Raw genomic sequence first — 20,990 nt, forward strand, 5'->3', positions numbered from 1 at the left:
CTCCGGCAAGACGTAGGTGGCCAGGCAGCTTCCTGGCAGCAGCGTGGTCCAGGTCCCTGGCTGCTCAGCCAGGAGGGCCCGGCCAAGGGGCCCGAGAAAGGTCCTGGATGTCCCAAGGGACCACCGCCAAGGCCAAGCGCCGGCCCGGCTGGCTCAGCTCACGGGGCTCAGGAGATGGCTGTCCTGCTGGACAAACCCCCAACACATCCCCCACACAGAAGTGACGGATGTAGGGGCGAGGCGAGGGGAGAGCCGCACAGGCACCTGTCGGCGCACCATGGGCTCAAGCCACCAGCTCATGTCTGTGCACAGCGGATGAGACCGCACGGACGCCAGCTGTGCCAGACCGGCAGTGCAGGGGCCCGGGCGGCTGTGCCCGGCGCCCGTCCCCGCTCACCTATGGCCGTGTTGGTGACGATCTCTTCCAGCAGGGCCTCGCAGGCGGCCGACTTCTCGGCCAGCACGATCTTCTGCTCGGCCAGCTTCTGATTCAGCTCGTCCAGCTGGATGGTGGCCTCCTTGAGCTTGTCCAGGCCGCCCTCCAGTCGCTTGCACTGCGCTGGGGGCAGAGAGAGCCCCGTCACCGTCCAGGGCCAGGCCCTCCGGGGGCCTCGCCGAGGTCCCTCCACCCCGGGCTCACGGGAAACGAATCAACGCTGTGTGTGTAGGCGTCCCCGGTCCCGCCCGGCCCGAGACGTGAAGTCCCCGGGGACTTCAAAGAGTTTGTGGGCTGGTGTCGGTGCCGAACAATCTCGAAATGAGGCCCCTGGCGCTTCTCACCATTGCACCTCCCTGGGGCGCGGCCGCAGCTGGGCCTCGCTCTGAGAGGCGTTTTCCAGGGGCGGGCGTCGGGTGCAGTGAAGATGCCACGGGGGACGCCTGCACCCCTCCCAGAGCGCCAGGGCGCAAGTCCTGGCTCTGCTTCTGCCCCTGCTTCCTGCCAATGCCCCTGGGAGGCAGCAGAGATGCCCAAGTGCTGGGGTCCCCGCCACCCACGCGGGACATCGGGACTGAGTTCCGGGCTCCTGGCCGTGACCAGGCCCAGCCCTGGGTGCTGTGGGCATTTGCTAGGAGATCTCTCTCTCCCCTTTCAAACAAGTAAATTAAAATGCATGTCATTGCAAGACTGAGTGTGCAAGCATGCTCCCCGTGTAACAGCCACAGGACAGGCCCTCCTCCTCCGCCTCCACCCCAGGGTCTCAGCGACAGCAGGAGCTGTGCCGCCCCCTCCCAGGGCGCCCAGTCAAGCCCCACCCACTCTGCTTCCCGTCCAGCCTGGGGAGCCCCGTGCCGGCTCCGGTGCTTGGGCCCTGCTCCCCCGGTTGGAGACCTGCGTGGAGCGCTGGGCTCCTGGGTTTGGCCGCGCCCAGCCCCAGCCGTTGTAGGCATCTGGGGAGTGAGCCAGCAGACGAAGGCGCTCTCTCACATCCCACCCTACCCCCAGCTGTAGACACACGTATGTGTGAGTATGCAGAGCGAGGCCTTCCACGTAGCTGAACTCTAGAAACCCGTGAAGGCCAGCACCTGAATCCCGGCCCTGCCCCAAGCACCACGCCGCCGGCCGCCCCGCCCCCATCTCTCACCCCGGCCCCGCCCCTCACCCCGGCCCCGCCCCGGAAGCCCCTCACCTATGTTGCACTGCGTCTTCTCGTCCAGCAGCTTAGCGTATGAGTGGATGAAGTCCAGGTAATTCTTGGGGGTCACGTAGTTGCTGCGCCTCAGCTTCTGCAGGAATTGTTTGCTGAATTCGTCCACAGATTCGTGGACCAACACAACGTGCTCCACCAGGTCGTCTATGTTCCCTATCGGGATCATGGGATTGTCCCCTACAGGGAAGGAGCGAGAGAAGGCGCCTCCTGAGGACAGGACGCGCGTGCTCCCCGGCGCGAGGAGCGGAATCTCCACCTGACCCCACGACACCGCTCCGGGCCCGAAAGACAGGGACTCAGCCGCTGCCGCCAACCCCGACGGCCGCCGGTGATGAGAGGGCACGGCGTGCTGCGTCCAGCCCCGGAAAGAAACAAGGCGCTGACGCGCTCCAAGTGCGGCCGAAAGCCAGAATCGGAAGGGGAAGCGAGGCGGGAGTCCGTTTCTACGCCACCCACAGGACCAGCAGACTCGGGCGGCCGGGAGGGCGGGCGCCAGGGCCAGCGTCGGTTTGGGAAGACGAAAACTGATTAGAGACAGACAGTGGTGACACTGGCCACGTGCGCACTCCGAACCGGTTCAAAGGAGCGCTTTTATACGCGTTCCATCGCAATAAAAATGATGTGTTAAATTTCCTTTATCCGAAAGGCAGGGAGAGAGAGCGTCCACCTGCTGGTTCAGTCTCCAGACGCCTCTGAAGGCCAGGGCCGAGCCAGGCCAAAGCCAGGACGCAGGAGCTCCCGCTGGGCCCCCACGTGCCTGGCAGGGGCTCATCAGCAGAGAGCTGGAACTGTAAAGGGAGCCGATCAAAACCAGCACTGCGGCACGGGACGCAGGTGTCCCGGGCAGCAGCTTCGCTGCCGAGCCGAACGCCCGTCTCCGGAAAGCATGGTTGTTGTTTTTAACGTGACCCAAAGGAAGGGAGAGGGCGGCTACGAACCCCGCGTGGCTCGGATCTGCCGACCCAGGAGCCAGGTTCTCCTCCCAGCTGCAGGAGGACCCAGCGAGGCAGGAGGGGCCGGGGGCTCACTCGGGCTGGCTAGAGAGCTGTGGGAGGCACCAGGTGCCTCACGTCTCAGAGATCCGTCCAGGTTCCGGGATCCGGCCGTGGGTTCCACCAGGGCCACGGCTGCCTCACGAACCCCCACGCTCTGGGGTGCACTCCTCCAGCCCAGGCTACCAGGGCAGGGAACCTGCAGTTCAGCGGCAGGCACACACACGTTCCGGGCGGCGTTTGCTGACGACCGAAAGCAAATCCAGGCACCGACACACGGGAGTGGCCAACACACCGATGAAAACCGGGGTGTGGCTGTATCGGGGGCAGCAGACTGGCCCAGAGGACAAATTTGGCCCACAAGGCGGTGTTGCGAATAAAGCTTTATTGGGAGGCAGATGTGACACTGCTGTCACAACACAGTGGCAACACGGTGGACGATACCTGGCAACCCTTGGCTACACCACCAGCAGGGAGTCGCTTCTCCCAGCCCTCGAGCCTGACCTGACCTTGACCTTGACCCTAACTCTACAAGTGCGTTAGGATTCAAGTTACGACGTTGGCTTGTGGGAAAATGGAATTAAAAAGTTTAGGGGCTGGCACTTTGGCATAGTGGGTAAAGCTGCCACCTGCAGTGCCAGCATCCCATATGGGGGCTAGTTTGAGTCCCGGCTGCTCCATTTCCGATCCAGCTCTCTGCTATGGCCTGGGAAAGCAGTACAAGATGGCCCAAGTCCTTGGGCCCCTGAACCTGTGTGGGAGACCTGGAAAAAGCTCCTGGCTTCGGATTGGCCCAGCTCCAGCCGTGTGGCCATTTGGGGAGTGAACCAGCAGATGGAAGACCTTTCTTTCTGTCTCTCCCTCTCTAACTCTGCCTCTCACATAAATAATTAAAAAAAAAAAAAACAGATGAGGCCTTTGGTGTCTCCACCTTACAAGGAAACCCAGTGCAGCTGTCCTTGGGCATCCTTGGGGCCAGGGTCAGCAACTCTGTCCCAGGAGAGCCCGACAGGGACAGCACAGCCTCTGTTGCAGTCACTCAACTCTGCAAGTGCAGCCACAGCCACTGTGTGAACCAACGAGTGAGCCTCGTTACCAATACAACTTTATTTAGCAAGGCAGGCAGCGCCTGCTGCCACTGACACCTAACCCATCCGTAGCCTGGATCGTCCTCCGGAGTCTTCTGACGTCACTCGGGACGAACACACAGCCCAGAAACTGCCTTTGTGCTCGCGGGGGCCGGGCTGAGAATCCCTGGCCCAGGCGAGGAGAGCGGCTCGGGAAGGGCGGGCCTGGGCGCTCCCATCCCGCTTCAAGTCTCCCCTCTGCTTCTCTCCCAGCCCCTGCGACCCGTGTGCTGGGAGGAAGCCGTGCCAGCTCAGGTGCCTGGGTCCCTGCCGCCCGTTCTGGCGTCCTGGCTCCGGGCTATTGCGGGCGTCTGGAGAGTCAACTACTGGATGGGAGATACCTCTTCTCCCTGTTTCTTTCACGCACATTGAAAACATAAGTGGGGCTGGTGCTGTGGCGCAGCGGGTTAACGCCCTGACCTGAAGCACCGGCATCCCATATGGCCGCCAGCCTGAGACCTGGCTGCTCCACTTCCTATCCAGCTCTCTGCTGTGGCCTGGGAAAGCAGTACAAGATGGCCCACGTCCTTGGGCCCCTGCACCCGTGTGGGAGACCCAGAAGAAACTCCTGGCTCCTGGCTTCAAATTGGTGCAGCTCCGGCCATTGCAGCCAACTGGGGAGTGAACTAAGATGGAAGACTCTCTCCATCTCGCTCTCCCTCTCCTCTCTCTGTGTAACTCTTTCAAGTAAAATAAATAAATATTAAAAAAAAAATAAGTAAAACTTTAATGAACAATTGCCTCGCTAATTAAAGCCCGCAGCACAGTCCCCACCCGTGACTCACCTAAAAACGACTTGGCCACGGCATGCAGGGCCTGGGAGGGCCAGGGCATGAACCAGTCGATGCCGGTGTTATTCACCAGACCTGGAAGACAGAGAGGGAGGGACGAGATGGCGCTGCGCACCCACAGAGGCTCAAGGACCCCGCCGTGGACTCCAGCAGCCGCCGCTGGGGAGGAGCTGGCCCGGGCTGAGCCACTCAGCCTGGACGATGCTGACATCTGGGGCCAGGCTGTACCCTGCAGGGTGTGGGACAGCATCTTCTGCCCCCCCACAGACACACCCCAGGTGCCACCCCTGTGCTGAGCTGTGACAACCAAAACAGCTCCAGGCCACAGTCCCCTGGGGGCAAAACCCACGCCCCCTTTCCAACAGCAGGAGCCACGCTTTCCACGGGGCTGGTGGAATTTTCTGGGGGGGGGGGGACCCGCAGAAAGCGCCCCCTCCCTGCCGTGGACCTTCCCCCTGGGGGCGGGGGCGTGCGCTGCCGTGGGCACGGAAGGAGGCAGAGCGGGGCCAGAGCCCCCCAGGGCGGGCGCCCTGCTGCTTCAGAGGGCGGGGCTGGCGGGCTCCATGCCAGGGTACCTGGGAAGTTCCGGCACCGCGTCCTCAGGGTGTCCCCCACGGGCGACATGCCCAGGACGATGTGCAGGTTGTTGGCGCTCTTGTTCACGAAGTACTGCCACAGGGACTCCTTGGCCGGGCCCAAGCCCAGCCTCGCCGCCTCCTGTCCAATCTGACCAAGGATCGACTCCTTCTCCTCCTCCTGGAACAGTGCAGGAACCATCCCTGGGGACACAGACGCGGGCTGGAGTCGGGGGCTGGCACGCAGGGTGGGGCGGCCGGGAAAAGGCAGCAGGTGCCGTGGTGCGCAGGAGGGTGTGGGTCCCGACGCTGAGGCCCAAGGCCCAGTCACCCGCCCCGGGCAGAGTCCTCCGAGCCTCAGTCTTCCTGGCCGTAGAATGGGGAGGCAAATGCCTCCTGCCTGCCTGGAGGGGCCACCGTGAGGCTGGACAGCGACTGCGTCTGGGAGCAGGTGCTCCGCTGCAGGCGGCTGCCCCACCCGCCCTGCACAGCCCAGGAAGCTCCTGGCCCGGTCCCAGGCGCTCTGCCGTCACCGCCTGGGGAGCACTGTGCTAGCGGCGTCTAGGGGCGGCAGTCAGGATACCCCGAGCTGCGCCGCCCACAGTAGCTCACGTTTTCTCTCCCGCCCCAGAAGCCTGCAGTGAGACAGGATCTCTCTCTGAAGGCCCTGGGGGAGGAGCCTCCTTTCTTTTCGGCTCTGGCAGGTGCTTGGAGAGGGAGCTGCCACTCTGGTCTCGGCCTTTGCTTTCTCTGGCCTCGTCCCCGTGTCTGCCCCCCCCCCCTGCAAGGACGGCTGTCCCAGGTGTAGGATGCACCCTGCATCCCAATGTGCTCACCTCTGCAGAGACCCCTACTCGTCCTAAAGCCCCACCCACATCAGGACCCGGATGTGTCTCTAAGGGGCCAGCGTCCCACCCTCCACGGCAGCCCTGAGCCCCAGGTCCTCAGCTGTGGAACGAGAGCCGGGGCACCTTCCCCTGCAGCTGCAATGCCCAGTGAGCACTGGGGAGGGTGGCCGGCGGGGGGGCAGGGACGCCCGGCTGTCCCCGTGATGGCTGTCCTGACGGGGGGTGGGCTACCGGGGTCTCATTTGCACAAGTGAAGATGATCAAACCCACTGCAGGGGCTGCAACCAGGGAGAAACGGGATGCGGGGGTGCGGGGCCCCGGACAGGGTCTGCAGGGGTCACGCTGGGAGCTGGGACCGGCCTTGGCCTTGACCTTGGCCTTGACCTTGGCCGTACCCGACGTCAGCATGTTGTTGATGAGCTCCAGGAAGCCCTCCTCAGCCACGTGGGCATCCGTGAACAGAAAGATCATCGTCTTGTTCTCGACGCCAAGTTTGACGTAGAGGTTCTTCAGATCTTCCCGGAAGTTGTTCTCCGAGTAGCCTCGGCTCAGCAGGATCTCGAATACCTGCAGGCACAGGGGGTGGAGTCATGGAGGTCGCCGGTTCAAGTCCCAGCTCCTCCACTTCTGATGCAGCTCCCTGCTCAGCACACCCCAGGAGACGGCGGGTGACGGCTGGGTCCCTGCCGCCCAGGTGGGAGACTTGGACTGAATTCTGGTCTCCTGGTCTTGGCCTGGCCCCGCCCCGTCTGTCATGGGTGTTGGAAGAGTGAACCAACAGATAGAAGATCTATGTCTTCCTCTCTCTCTCTCTCTCTCTGTCTCTCTCTCTTTTTCTATTACTCTGCCTTTCAAATAAATAAATATTTTTTCAAAAGAAAAAAGGAATGGAAAGAGCAGTGTCCGTGGTGAGAACAAGGTCCTCGGAGTCACAAAGAGGGAGGGCGGCAGGACCTGGGGAGCGGGAGGGAAGCGGCGCTGGGCCCAGCCACCACGTGTGTGTGTGTGTGTGTGTGTGTGCGCAGCCCCGAGTGTGCAGCGCCCAGCAGGAGGCTCGCAGTGACGGCCCCCTCGGGGGAGGGGCGCAAGGCGCTTCGGTGAACTTGTAATTCTTAGAAAACCCGTGCACGCAGACAAGGACGCACACGCGGCAGGCGGACTCGCCTCGTAGCCGGCCGTGAAGGCGGCCAGCCTGGACAGGGACTGCTTCCCAGAGCCGCCGACCCCCACCAGCAGGGCGTGGCCGCGGTCCATGCGGATGATGCGGTGCACGCGGGTCAGGTGCTCCAGGGCGTCGTCGAACAGGACCAGGTTCATCTTGGTGTTGCTCTCGTTGTACTCCTCCAGGATTTCCTGAGTTAACACGGGGCGGGGAGGGGGGCGTTCGGCTCAGCAGCGAGGACAGCACCGAGGGGCCTGCGGCCCCCATCACAGTGCCGGGCCCCAGTGCCAGCTCTGCTCCCAGGTCCAGCTTCCCGCTGACGCGCACCCTGGGAGGCGGCCGCCAAGGCTCAAGCACCTGGGTCCCTGCCGCCCATGTGGGAGACCCGGATGGAGTCCCCTGACCCAACTTTGTCTTGGCCCAGCCCTGGCTGGCACAGGCACTCAGCAGGGAGCCAGCGGATGGGGGAGTCCCTCCGTCTCTCTCCCCCTCTCAAGATGAAGGAAAACAAGGCTCCCGGGCCCTGCGCCCAGGATTCTAGGAAGGAGGAGAGGTCTTCTCTCCTGAGCATCCATCGGGGTTCACAGTCAAGGCTGCCATCTGCTGGTCTCTTCCTGGCCAGCAGGGGGCCCCACAGGTGACAGGGACTTAACCAGCAGGAACTGCGGAGGAGCCCGGCCCGGGGTCCCCACGTCTGGTTCTGGGTCAGAACCCCGCAGCAGCCCTTGGGGCTGGACCAGGCGACTCTCGGTGGGGGCTGTCCCCACTGAATGAATCCCCACGGCAGCCCCGGGCAGCACTGGGCGAGTGGAGCCCGCGTGCGCAGCCCCCACACCCAGCCTCAGGGGTGTGACCCGTGGGCCCCCGCGCACACCTGGAACAGGGCCTTGGCCGCCTCGTAGTCCTGGATGTCCTCGTACACACGCGTCTCCTCCTCCTGCAGAGCCGTCCGGAAGTCCCCGAACAGGACCGGGTCCCTCATCACCGCCTCGGCATCCTCGCTGAAGTGCTCCATGACCAAGCTGCCGATGTGCTCCTGCACCTTGCACCCGGGACCCCGGGACGACCCCATGAGGACCCTCGCTCGGGGCCGTGACTGCCAGGTGAGCTCGGGACTCCTGCGCCGCCCCACCCCGCCCCGCCTGCCATCCCTGGAGCCCTGCATGCACAAAGCAGCGGGGCTGCCCCCGGCGCCAGGCCAGCACTGACCAGCTTCTTGTCCATCTCGTTGATGAGCCGGTCGTGGAACACCCGCAGACACTCGTTCCTCCAGACACGCACCATCTGGGCCACCGTCTGGAACCTGCACCGGGAGAGGCGTCGTCCGCCACCGTCACCGTCACCATCACCGGGCCAGCAGTCGGCCCTCGCACTGCCACTCTCCCCCCGCCCCGGTCTCACACTGACACAACCTGGCAGCCAACGGGTGAAACACATAGAGTGTGAGGGCAGCACCCACGGCCACCCACCTGCAGGGCAGCCGGGAGCCTCCTCCCACAGCACCAGCGACGTGGAATGGGCTCCCGACCCCACACGCCCCAGCCAGTGAGCCGCTGGCATTTAGTCAGCACCTGCTCCATCCGGCCCCGTTCCGGAACCTTCCCTGGTTTCTACCCAAGAGGCGTCACTGCCCCCAAAACACCTGCAGCTGCCTCCCCCTGGGGGTCACTCGGGACGCTGCGAGGGTGCCCAGAGCAGTCTGGGAGCACAGAGAGCGGCCGGACGAGGCACGCACCGCGAGCTAGGCTCTTGCACGCCCCTGTGGGAAGGCATCGGTCTTGCTTCCTGGAGAAGACTCCCAGACCCAGCCATGAGTCCCTTCTGTCCCCGGCGCGTCCCTCGCCTGAAGACACTCACGACAGAAGCAGCCGCAACCGGCAACGAACACCCAGCCTGAGAACCGGCGATGTGGGCCCACCCCGGGGCGCTGACACCTGTCCGCCTGGCCAGCCGGTGTCTCCTCTTGGCTCAACAGCTTACAGAGCGCCAGGCCTTAAATCAAGGGGTTCTCTCCTTTCTCCACCGAGCACAAGCGAAGGCATCGGGTGATGCATCAAGCGCCGCCCTGAGTCGTGGGACAGACTCCACGAGCCACGGAACACTCACCGCTCCGGGTGCGTGAGCACGAGGCCGTTGAAGACCCGAGAGAGGTCGCGAAGGTTGAAGATGTAGTGGAACTTGGACGGCGTGGGAGGCAGGTCCTGAACAATGTTTTTGTAAAGGGTCAGCGTGCAGGTGGTCAGCTCGCCACTCACAGCCACGATGCTCTCGTGGAAGGTCTGTGGAACCAAGACACCCCCCACCCCCAGCCAGCATCAGCAGCTCAGCCACACGGCAGAACACGTGACCACAACGAGGGGGGTACCCCTGACACTCGCTGCAGTGCAGACCCCCCCACCCCGCCCAGGGAGGGAAGCCAGCCCCACGGGAGCACAAGGCAGATGGGTGGCTGCCCCAGAACTGGATTCCTCTGCAGGGAACCAGGCAGTGGTGACGGCGGCACAGCACCATGGGTGCAGCCAACGCCTCCCAGGTGTGGACTAAAAACGCCCAAATGATGAACTTCACGTTATGTGGATTTTACCAAAACTTTTAGAAACTTATTTGAGAGGCAGAGCGACAGAGAGAAATACAGAGATCTTCCATCCGCTGGTTCACTCCCCAAAGGCCCACAGCAGCCAGGGCTGGGCCATGCTGGAGCCAGGAGCTCCCTCAGGGTCTCCCGCGTGGGTGGCAGGGGTCTCAGTGCCGCCTCCCAGCGTGCACACGGGCAGGGAGCCGGGCGTAGAACCAGAACTCAGACCGAAGTTTCGGATCCAGTGCAGGGTTCAGGTGTCCCAGCGCTGTGTGCTGTGCCATACACAGTCCCTCCACACACTAGAGGTTTAACAACAACAGAGCCCAGAGAAGCCGACCATGGGATCTGGTCTTCTCGCCCTGGATTCTCACGCTCACCGACGCGGCAGCGCGCAGTGAAACCAGAAACCTAAGCCCGCTCTCGGTCCGAGGTTACTAACCTGGAGCAGACCCCACAGCGCTGGATTCGGAGCCTTCAGCTAGGGCACAAAAACCCAGGTGCTCACGAGGCTGGCGCTGTGGTGTAGCGAGTGGAACCGCCCCCTACAGCCCCGGCTGCTCCATTTCCAATCCAGCTCCCTGCTGTGGCCTGGGAAAGCAGTGGAAGATGGCCCGAGTGCTTGGGCCCCTGCACCTGTGTGGGAGACCTGGAAGAAGCTCCTGGCTTCGGCCTGGCCCAGCTCCTGGTGCTGTGGCCACTAAAGGAATGAACCAGAGGATGAAAGATCTCGCTCTCTCCCTCTCTCTAACTCTTTCAAACAAAATATTCAAAGAAAAAAGAAAGAAAAGAGAGGAGAGAACCCAGGCTCTCATAGCTCCCACTGACCACCCCTGGCCAGGCACGGCTTTGCCTTACTGCCCTGTCCCCCGGCCTTTGAGGCCAGGGCCAGGATGAGAAGGTCGTTGTTCGAATGAATGGGTTCCATTTGAGGGGACAAACAAACCCTACCAACTGCAGCAGGAGCCAGTACCTGGTGAGCACGTGCTGGACAACATGCCACACACGTGTGTGTGCCACACGTGTGACCTGCACTTTGCTTTCATCCTGCCAAAACCCGTGTGCAGTGGCGCCATCATCACCTCCCAGCTCAGGCGAGCACGGGAGCCACAGACAAGGGTCTCAGCTGAGAAGCAGAACGGGGGCTGCCGAGCCCAGGCCCTCAGACCCACTGCCCAGACTCCACACAGGACGCCTGCCCAGGCCCACGTCCGACGCCCACGCCCAGCGTCCCTCCTTCCATTGCAGTAAGTTACAGTTGTATTGTATGACTGCGTCGGTAGAAAGGTGAGTGTTTTTCCTTCTGATTTGGGGAGAAATTTAAAAGCAAATGTTGCAGCCGGCGCTGTGGCATAGCGGGTAAAGCCTCTGCCTGCAGCGCCGGCATCTCATATGGGCGCCGGTTCGAGTCCTGGCTGCTCCACTTCCGATCCAGCTCTCTGCTGTGAGAGGCCAGAGCCACGCCATGACAGGCTTCTCACAAGACAAAAAAAACAGACTAGGCCCAGGATGCGCCTGGTGTGAGAAAATGAAACCTGACACCGGGCAGTCCTTGGTCTGGTCCGCAGGACCAGGTGGAGGCAACCAATAAGGTGGGCCGTCCTTGGTCCTGCAGGGCCAGGGGAAGGAAGGAATGCGGACGTAATACTTGCTTGCCTGGGAACTATAAAACCCTGAGAACACAGAGAAGGGGGTCTTGGTCTCCCAGCACTACACTGAACAGGAGGTCAGGCCCCAGCATGCTGGACCTACAAATAAAGTCCCTTTGTTCTTTGCATTACGGTGAGTCTCACTGGTTCTTTCTATCTGGGCAATCCAGAACACAACGCTGCTATGGCCTGGGAAAGCAGTAGAAGGTGGCCCAGGTCCTTGGGCCCGTGCACCAACATGGGAGGCCTGGAAGAAGCTCCTGGCTTTGGATCGGCACAGCTCTGGCCATTGCAGCCATTTGGGGAGTGAACCAGCAGATGGAGGACCTCTCTGTCTCCCTCTGTGCCTCTCTATACCTCTGCCTTTCAAATAAAATAAATAAATCTTTAAAAATAATAAAATTAAAATACATCTTCATGGGCCCCGGCCGCACAGGTGAGGCAGCCCCCGGTGGCCTCCGGACCCCCACCCCCACCCCACCCCTACCCCCACCCTGCCGGCTCCCCCAGCTGTGACTGCTCACCGAGGTGTGGCCTCCCGACTCCCCCCCCCCCCGCCGGCTGCCTCAGCTGTGACTGCTCACGAGGTGTGGCCTCTGGACACCCCCCCCCGCCAGCTCCCCCAGCTGTGACTGCTCACGAGGTGTGGCCTCCAGACCCCCCCCCCCGCTGGCTCCCCACGATGACTGCTCACCGAGCTGTGTCCGGACACCCCCGCCGGCTCCCCGAGCCGTGACTGCTCACCGAGGTGTGGCCTCCGGACCCCCCCCCCCGCCGGCTGCCCCCCGTGACTGCTCACCAAGGTGTGTCTGGACCCCCACCCCCACCCCACCGGCTGCCCCCGTGACTGCTCACCGAGCTGTGGCCTCCAGACCCCCCGCCGGCTGCCCCCCGTGACTGCTCACCGAGCTGTGTCTGGACACCCCCCGCCGGCTCCCCCAGCCGTGACTGCTCACCGAGCTGTGTCCGGACCCCCCGCCGGCTGCCCCCCGTGACTGCTCACCGAGGTGTGGCCTCGCAGGATGGAGCAGTAGATCAAATGCAAAGACTCCTCCGAAGGGAAGAGGACGTTGAAGACGCTGAAGAGGGACAGGAACCTCGGGTCCACCTCGTTGCGGCCGCCTCCCGCCTTGCCCATGGCAGCCACGAAGCCCAGGTCGCGGAGGGTTTTGCAGGTCAGCTCCTTGCCCCGGTCGTACAGGTAGCCTTTCTCCAGCAGCAGCTTGAGCAGGGCGATCGGCTGCTGGGTGCCGTATTCATCCACCTTGGTTTTGTTGTGGAAGAAAAGAGAGCATCGGATCACCAAGCAGGACTCCGAGCGGCCCTACTTGAGCCCCGGCGGCAGCTCAGCCCCCCCCCCCGCACCCTGGTTTGGTCTTGGGGGCCTCTCGAAGCTTGCACTCGCACATTCACTCATGGGTGTGCTCCCCTCTCGCGCTCCCTCCAAGCTCCCTGAGGGGAGGCACAGGAGGCGCTCAGTAAAGATACTCAACTGGATGGCTGGGTGGGTGGGTGGGTGAGTGGGTGGGTGGATGGGTAGGTGGGTGGGTGGATAGATGGATGGATGGGTGAGTGGGTGGGTGGGTGGATGGATGGGTGAGTGGGTGGGTGGGTGGGTGGGTGGGTGGATGGATTCATGGGTAGGTGGGTGGGTGGGTGGATGGATTCATGGGTAGGTGGGTGGGTGGGTGGATGGATGGATGGATGGGTAGGCGGGTGGGTGGGTGGATTCATGGGTAGGCGGGTGGGTGGGTGGATTCATGGGTAGGCGGGTGGGTGGGTGGATGGATGGGTAGGCGGGTGGGTGGGTGGGTGGATGGATGGGTAGGTGGGTGGGTGGGTGGATGGATGGGTAGGCGGGTGGGTGGGTGGGTGGATGGATAGGCGGGTGGGTGGGTAGGTGGATGGATGGGTACGTGGGTGGGTAGGTGGATGGATGGATGGATGGATGGGTGGGTGGATGGATGGATGGATGGATGGGTAGGTGGGTAGGTGGGTGGGTGGATGGATGGATGGGTGGGTGGGTGGATGGATGGATGGGTGGGTGGGTGGATGGGTGGGTGGGTGGGTGGGTGGATGGATGGGTGGGTGGATGGGTAGGTGGGTGGGTGGATAGATGGATGGATGGGTGAGTGGGTGGGTGGGTGGATGGATGGGTGGGTGGGTGGATGGATTCATGGGTAGGTGGGTGGGTGGGTGGGTGGATTCATGGGTAGGCGGGTGGGTGGGTGGATGGATGGGTAGGCGGGTGGGTGGGTAGGTGGATGGATGGGTACGTGGGTGGGTAGGTGGATGGATGGATGGATGGGTGGGTGGGTGGGTGGATGGATGGATGGGTGGATGGGTGGGTGGGTGGGTGGATGGATGGATGGATGGGTGGGTGGGTGGATGGATGGGTGGGTGGGTGGATGGATGGGTGGGTGGGTGGATGGATTCATGGGTAGGTGGGTGGGTGGGTGGATGGATGGATGGATGGGTAGGCGGGTGGGTGGGTGGATTCATGGGTAGGCGGGTGGGTGGGTGGATTTATGGGTAGGCGGGTGGGTGGGTGGATGGATGGGTAGGTGGGTGGGTGGGTGGGTGGATGGATGGGTAGGCGGGTGGGTGGATGGATGGGTAGGCGGGTGGGTGGGTGGGTGGATGGATAGGCGGGTGGGTGGGTAGGTGGATGGATGGGTACGTGGGTGGGTAGGTGGATGGATGGATGGATGGATGGGTGGGTGGATGGATGGGTGGGTGGGTGGATGGGTGGGTGGGTGGATGGATGGATGGGTGGGTGGGTGGGTGGATGGATGGATGGGTGGATGGGTGGGTGGGTGGGTGGGTGGATGGATGGATGGATGGGTGGGTGGGTGGGTGGATGGATGGGTGGGTGGGTGGGTGGGTGGGTAGGTGGATGGATGGATGGATGGGTGGGTGGGTGGGTGGGTGGATGGATGGGTGGGTGGGTGGGTGGATGGGTACGTGGGTGGGTACGTGGGTGGGTGGGTGGGTGGATGGATGGATGGATGGGTAGGTGGGTGGGTGGATGGGTACGTGGGTGGGTACGTGGGTGGGTGGGTGGGTGGATGGATGGATGGATGGGTAGGTGGGTGGGTGGATGGGTGAACAGATGGGTGATGCACACACAGGCGAGTGAATAAATGGGTGGAAGAACAGAATAACAGTAAACAGACGGACAGATGTCTGGGTGGGGGGTGCTGGCTCTGCACTCTTGGGGGGGGACAGTGGTTCTGCAAAAGGATGCAAACGCCTGTGGCCGCGCATTAAGGAAACTTCGCCCCTCGCAGGCTCTGGCTCCAGAACACCCCGCTGCGCAGCCTAGCGCCCTCTCCTTGGTAAACCCGGGGTGGGGGTGGGGGTTCTCGGGCAGCGTCTGCCCCTGCTTCCCGTGTGCGTGGGCTGAGCACACGGTGTCGCCACCTGAAGCGCAGCTCATTTGGGAACCCCTTCCTTGGACGCACGCCAAGCACGCAAAGGCCGCCTGTGCCCTGCCCTGCAGGACAGAGCAGCCGGGAGGGCCCGCGTGTGCCTGCGCGCTGTGCCGCCGGCCACCTTGGGCATGTTCATGTCGTCCATGAACACGAGGAGGCGCTTCCCCATGGGGGGGCCGTAGGTGTCTTTGGTTCGCTTCTCCACGCTGGCTTCCAGGTTTCTCTGGATGTCCATGGACGTGGTGCGGGAGGAGAAGTTGACGATCAACACGATCTGAGGCGGAAAGGCCGGGTCAGAACACGGGGCCCCTACGCCACCGCCCACCGTGCAAACTCAGGGGTCCCTGCCACACCGGCTCGTCCTCACCCCGCGGGAAGCCTTCCCGTGGGAGCAAGATCTACCCTGGGCACCAGCCTGAGCTCCAGCCGCCCAGCGAGGCGCCTGTGTGTGCTGTGGGAAGCCACCGTGGGCGGGGGGCGCGGTACACGCGTGGGGCAGGGACGCCCGTGGGGAGCGACTTACGTTGTTTTCTTCATTCAGATTTTTGAGGAAGTTCTGGGTAGTGGCCGTCTTGGAGGTGCCGGATTCTCCGACCAGGATGACCGGCTGCTTGACTTTAACCATTTGCTCCAGCATCCAGGTGGTGCGGGTTGTGTCCACCGTGTGAACTGGAGGGCGACAACCAGGGTGGGCGCGCGGCAGCAGCACCCGGAGCGTGAGCCTTTGGCCACTGGGGGTGTCCGAATCCCCCGAGCCCCACCAAACGCATCCTCAAAAGCTGGGCCGGGACCCCAACAGCACACACGCGAGTGTGACCTTGCGACCCCCTCCTAGGAGCCGTCACCCTGGCCGCCGCCGCCCGCGGCTTTGTGGAGGCCTAACTTCAACGTGGCACCCACACCCCCGTGTAAGAAGTGTGCATTGGTGGCTGGCATTGTGGCGTGGCAGGTTACACCACTTCCTGCGACTCCGCCACCCCCGAGTGGACACCAGTTCAAGTCCCGGCGGCTCCACACCCACCCAGCTTCCTGCTGATGGGCCTAGGGAAGCCGTGGAGGACGGCCCAGATGCTTGGCCCCTGCACCCGCTTCAGAGACCTGGACAGAGCTTCAAACTCCCAGCTTCAGCCTGGCCCAGCTGCAGCTGTTGTGGCCATTTGGGAAATGAAACAGCGGATAGAAGGTCCTCATATTCTTTCTTCTTCTCTCTCTCTCTCTCTCTCTCCCCCCCCGTCTCTCTCTCCCCCCCATCTTTCTCTCTCTCCCCCCTCCCCGTCTCTCTCTCTTCCCCTCACCCGTCTCTCTCTCCCCATCTCTCTCTCCTCCCCTCACCCCTGTCTCTCTCTCCTCCCCTCTCCATCTCTCCCCCCTCCTCCTGTCTCTCTCTCTCCCCCGTCTCTCTCTCCCTCTCTCTCTTCCCCTGTCTCTCTCCCCCTCCCCCGTCTCTCTTTCCCTCTCTCTCTTCCCCTGTCTCTCTCTCCCCCCATCTCTCTCTGTCTCCCCCGTCTCTCTCCCTCTCCCCCGTCTCTCTCTCCCTCTCTCTCTCTCCCCCTCCCCTGTCTCTCTCCCCCTCTCCCTCACCCCTGTCTCTCTCCTCCCCTCTCCATCTCTCCCCCCTCCTCCTGTCTCTCTCCCTCTCCCCCGTCTCTCTCCCCCTCTCCCCCGTCTCTCTCTCCCTCTCTCTCTTCCCGTCTCTCTCTCCCTCTCCCCCGTCTCTCTCCCTCTCCCCCGTCTCTCTCCCTCTCCCCCGTCTCTCTCTCCCTCTCCCCCGTCTCTCTCCCTCTCCCCCGTCTCTCTCTCCCTCTCTCTTCCCCTGTCTCTCTCTCTCTCCCCCCCTGTTTCTTTCTCTCCCTCCCCATCTCTGAATATTCGTATGATCAGTCCACACCAGGAAGCCAGGCAGCTGGCACTCACCCAGGATGTCAATGAACTTCCTCTCTGGAGAGTGAACGTACTCTGGGACTAGTTTACTCCATGGGATCCACTGATTCCGTTTGGGGTCAAAGTGAAAGTCATACAAGGTTGGAAGGTGACCTGTGGTGAGAAGGGGCTGTCTCGCCTGGGTCCGAGACAGAACCGGAGCCCTCCCGGCCCGCGCTGTAAATGGACAGACACTGGTGGGCACCTCCGGGAGACTGCCCCTCGGGCAGTACTTGAGCCAAGGCTACTCAGCCCGTGGACGGACACTGGCCACCGGGAGGGAGGTCGGGCCGTGCAGGGCGGGCTGGAGCCAGCAAAGGGACACTGTGTGGAGCCAGAGCGGCAGGTGCGGCTGGGAGCGGGGTCGCAGCTGCAGGGCGCTCTCCCCCATGGGAACGGGGCAGGCTCCCCACAGACCCTAAAGGACTTGTCCCACCGTTCCCTTCCCCCTTTGGTTGAGACCCCGGTGCCAACCAGACCCTTCCCGACTCCTTGCAATGCAAATGGCACAGCAGAGAAGCGGCACAGGGCGGCCTGTGACACGATCAGAGGGAGGCTGCCGGGGCTTCAGAGAGCCCCTGCTCTCCCGCCAGCTGCCTCCCCCCCCCCAACAGTGGCAAATTCCCTCCTTCACCGGATAAAAACTCTTCAAAGGACAGACTGGCGCCAACCTCTGCTTCACGTAAAGCAACCTGTCTCCGTGGCCGCCTCTCCTTTCCGGGGGTGCGAGAGGCCAGAGCCCGGAGCTCCTCCAGACCCAACGGACCCCTCCCTGGTGACGCGGCAAGACCAGCGAGACCGGGCAGGAAAGGGGTCTCAAGGGAAGAAGACAGGAAGCCAAGGAGCCTAAGGGCAGCAGGCAGGGGTGAAGGGTCAGAGGGCACAGAGAGCCGGGTTGGGGGGGGCACCCAGAGTGCAGAGGGAACACAGGGAAGTCAGGGCAGGTGGTCCTGAGTGTCCATGGTGAAGGGGGGAGGGGTTTGAGGGGGTTGGGGGAGGCAGGCCTTGAGCGGGGCCGGGGAGGGGGAGCAGCAGGCCCCACAGTCAGAGGCAGGAAGTCCTGGAGGAGGGGGGAGCCATCCTGGGGGGGCACAGGCCCTTCTCTGGGGGCCCCCCCTGTCAGAGGCAGGTAGGTGGTCCTGTGTGTGCACGAGGTGGAGGGGGCAGCTGTGGAGGGGTTGGGGAATAGCAGGCCTGGCAGTCGGTAGCAGGGAGTCCTGAGAGAGTGGGTGGCCGTCCTAGGGGGGCACAGGCCATCCTCTGGGGGGGCCCCGACAGTCAAGGGCAGGTGGGGGGGCGGCTGTCAGGCAGGGGACAGCAGGCCTCACAGTCAGAGGCAGGAAGTCCTGGGGGCACAGGCCATGGCGGGGGTCCCACAGTCAGAGGCAAGTGGTCCTGTGTGTGCACGAGGTGGAGGGGGCGGCTGTGGGGGGGTTGGGGAGTAGCAGGCCTGGCAGTCGGGGGCAGGGAGTCCTGAGAGAGTGGGCGGCCGTCCTAGGGGGGCACAGGCCATCCTCTGGGGGGGGGTCCCACAGTCAGAGGCAAGTGATCCTGTGTGTGCACGAGGTGGAGGGGGCGGCTGTGGGAGGGGGGTCAGGGAACAGCAGGCCTCACAGTCAGGGGCAGGAAGTCCTAGGGGAGTGGGGGGCCATCCTGGGGTGTGAGGGTGGGGTTTGGCTAGAAAGGACAAATCAGAGCTGTTGGGGCCACTGAGCTACGGGGAGAAGCCCCTGTCGGGTGGTTTTCACTTCTATGTCCAAAAAGAACCTCTGCAGAAAGAGAGGAGACCCCGGGGGAGCTCCCGGCTTCAGCCTGGCCCAGCCCGGGCTGCTGCGGGTCTCTGGGGAGTGAGCCGGTGAACAGAAGATCTGTCTGCCTCTCTGCCTTGCAAACAAAATGGAAACAAACCAGAAAGGCGGGAATCGTTCCCTATTTATAAAAAGTAAAAAGCCACAGCAGCCCAGACCCCTGCCCGGAAGCCCCGGGAGCCGGGCCCCTACCTGGCAGTTCCCCGGGCCGGGCCCAAACCCCTTCCGTGTCCGCGGTGGGCAGAGAAGCGATGCGCTTGATGCATTCGTCAAAGCGGAGCCGCCCGTCCTCCAGCAGGGAGGCGCCCAGCGAGCAGTACAGGGCCTCCAGGAAGCAGCACTCCAGCACGTCGGCGTCCTCCCCCTCCCCCTCGAGCAGGGCGTCCAGGATCCTGGTGAGCTGCGCCACCTGGCTCGCGGGCAGGCACCTGGCTCAGCCAGGAGAGTGCTCCTGCGCGGGGTCTGTTCCCGCCCCAGACCCCCGGGTCCTGGAGCCCAGCGCCCGCGCCCACGCCGTGCTGACGGCGCCGGCGCTCGGCTGGCTGGCACGCACCCCCTCCCGAGCCCACGGGTGTCCGAGCGTGCATGGCGAGGGCCGCCCACCATGTTGAGGTCGGTCTGGGGCACGATCGTCTTCAGCTTCTCGGCCTGCCTCCCGTCCACGACGCCCTCCACGATCACGTTGATGAGGTAGGGCACGTACTTGTCGAAGAGCCGGTCCAGGTCGTTTTGCTCCGCCTGTGGGAGAGCCGCGTCCCAGAGCGTTCCCAAGGCGGGAAGCAGCTTCTGATGGACGGCGCGCTTGGCCAATGGGAAGCCCCGGTGATGGCGCCTTAACAGGTGTAAGGACATTTGTCCTTCATGTTTCCATGCCGGGCGTCCACCCCACTCCCTGGGAGAGGAAGAGGAGGAGGAGGAGGCGAGGGATGGAGGAAGGATAACAGGTCCCACTGGACAGAAAGGGGGTACGCCCATGGTCACCCAGCAAAGAATGCAGAACCTCAGAAGGCCCTGTGCCCTGTAGGGCAGCCACGGCCTCCAGGGACTGCCTGGGGCCTCAGCGTCCCTCCTCCCGGGGGACAGCATCCCCCACAGTGGTCCCCTCGCTCCCTGGGTCTTCTCTTCTCGGGTGTCATCCTGTCCTGGTTCCGACTTCCCCACTGCCCAGGGCCCTGCTACAGACACGGCCAGGTCACCCGCGTCCCTTTGACAACGTGCTCTGGTATCTCAGGTGCGGCTGGGCCACAGACTGCACCTGCCTGCCACACCCATCCCCGCCCGTCACGATGACAGCGCCCCTTCCAAGGAGCCTTGTGACAGACACATGGTGGGTGGGCTCTGAGGTCTGACACCGTGAGATCCTGGGGCCTTCCCACATGGCACTCACCCAGCCGCTCCTGGACACACGCTCGTCAGTCACCACCCTATGTGCCAACCTGGCAAACCGTTACTGGCACACGGTCACCCCTGCGTGTGTGTGCACCACGGCAGCAGAGCGGAGCAATTGCCAGAGAGACCACGTGGCCCACACACAGGGCCAGCGATGTTTATTGCCGACCCCACGGCCGGAAAGCCCGTCAGCCTCTGCTCTGACCCTGGACATCCTCACCCAGCCCGCCAGCTGTGAACCCGACACACGTGTCGACCGTGTTTCTGTCTGGTTTGGCTCACAGACAAAGCTGGCCAAGGACGAGGTCTTGGCCTCCAGCTACAGCTCCCTCGGGGCTGTCACCGGCCCCGCCGATGGTGAGCTCTCTCCAGAAACCATCCTCACCTTGTTCTGTCGCTGACTGACCCATTTTTTCCAGTATGGCTGGTACTTCAGGTTCTTAGGGTCCACGTAAACCATGCCACACCGAGACACGGTTGCAGGGGAGGCGTACTGTAAATCTCCAACCTGGGGAATCAAGAAGACCAGTCACGCCTGCAGCTGGACACGCGTGGACTCCACGCTGGGGGGAATGAAGACGACCGGTCACGCCTGCAGCTGGACACGCGTGGACTCCACGCTGGGGGGAATGAAGACGACCGGTCACGCCTGCAGCTGGACACGCGTGGACTCCACACGCGGGATTCACACCTGCAGGAATCCCAGGTCTCACCCAGGCTAATGCGGCCTTCAGGAAGCTTTTAATCAAACCCCTAGTTTGTGATGGGACAACTACGCTTTTTAAAGTTTTCTTCTACTAAGGAAGTAATGCGAGAATTAATACATTGTAGACTATCTGACAAAAAATAGAAAAGCATACAGAGGGAAAAAAGCTGCCGCAATCCCACCACCCAGAAACAAACACCATTTCGGTTGTTTCCTTTCTGTCTTTTTTTATTTTCTTAGTGTGGTTGAGATCAGGGAATCTGAAACTTGACGAGCACACAGCTAACCCAGCAATATTAAGAAATACACATTTAGGGGCCATCTGTGGCGTAATGGCTAAAGCCGCTGCCTGCAGTGCCCACGTC

The 20,990-nt window shown here is 63.0% G+C and overlaps 1 protein-coding gene across 1 annotated transcript in view; it reads right to left on the reverse strand.

The window, feature by feature from the left end:
• Nucleotides 1-20,990, reverse strand: part of DNAH10 (dynein axonemal heavy chain 10) — a 124,339-nt gene that overhangs the window by 27,413 nt on the left and 75,936 nt on the right. The window contains exons 41-56 of the mRNA XM_070066093.2: nt 20,305-20,427; nt 19,134-19,268; nt 18,723-18,939; nt 16,717-16,836; nt 15,326-15,471; nt 14,924-15,076; nt 12,372-12,632; nt 9,251-9,423; nt 8,354-8,447; nt 8,019-8,186; nt 7,147-7,335; nt 6,378-6,549; nt 5,135-5,338; nt 4,554-4,634; nt 1,629-1,826; nt 398-559 (exon numbers count right to left, since the gene is read on the reverse strand). Coding sequence (XP_069922194.2) covers nt 398-559; nt 1,629-1,826; nt 4,554-4,634; nt 5,135-5,338; nt 6,378-6,549; nt 7,147-7,335; nt 8,019-8,186; nt 8,354-8,447; nt 9,251-9,423; nt 12,372-12,632; nt 14,924-15,076; nt 15,326-15,471; nt 16,717-16,836; nt 18,723-18,939; nt 19,134-19,268; nt 20,305-20,427 — 2,596 coding nt within the window. The remainder of the gene's footprint in view (nt 1-397; nt 560-1,628; nt 1,827-4,553; nt 4,635-5,134; nt 5,339-6,377; nt 6,550-7,146; nt 7,336-8,018; nt 8,187-8,353; nt 8,448-9,250; nt 9,424-12,371; nt 12,633-14,923; nt 15,077-15,325; nt 15,472-16,716; nt 16,837-18,722; nt 18,940-19,133; nt 19,269-20,304; nt 20,428-20,990) is intronic.

This window comes from Oryctolagus cuniculus, chromosome 21 (assembly GCF_051225735.1).
Source record: "Oryctolagus cuniculus isolate XC-2025 breed Fujian yellow rabbit chromosome 21, ASM5122573v1, whole genome shotgun sequence".
NCBI classification, from domain to species: Eukaryota; Metazoa; Chordata; class Mammalia; order Lagomorpha; family Leporidae; genus Oryctolagus; species Oryctolagus cuniculus.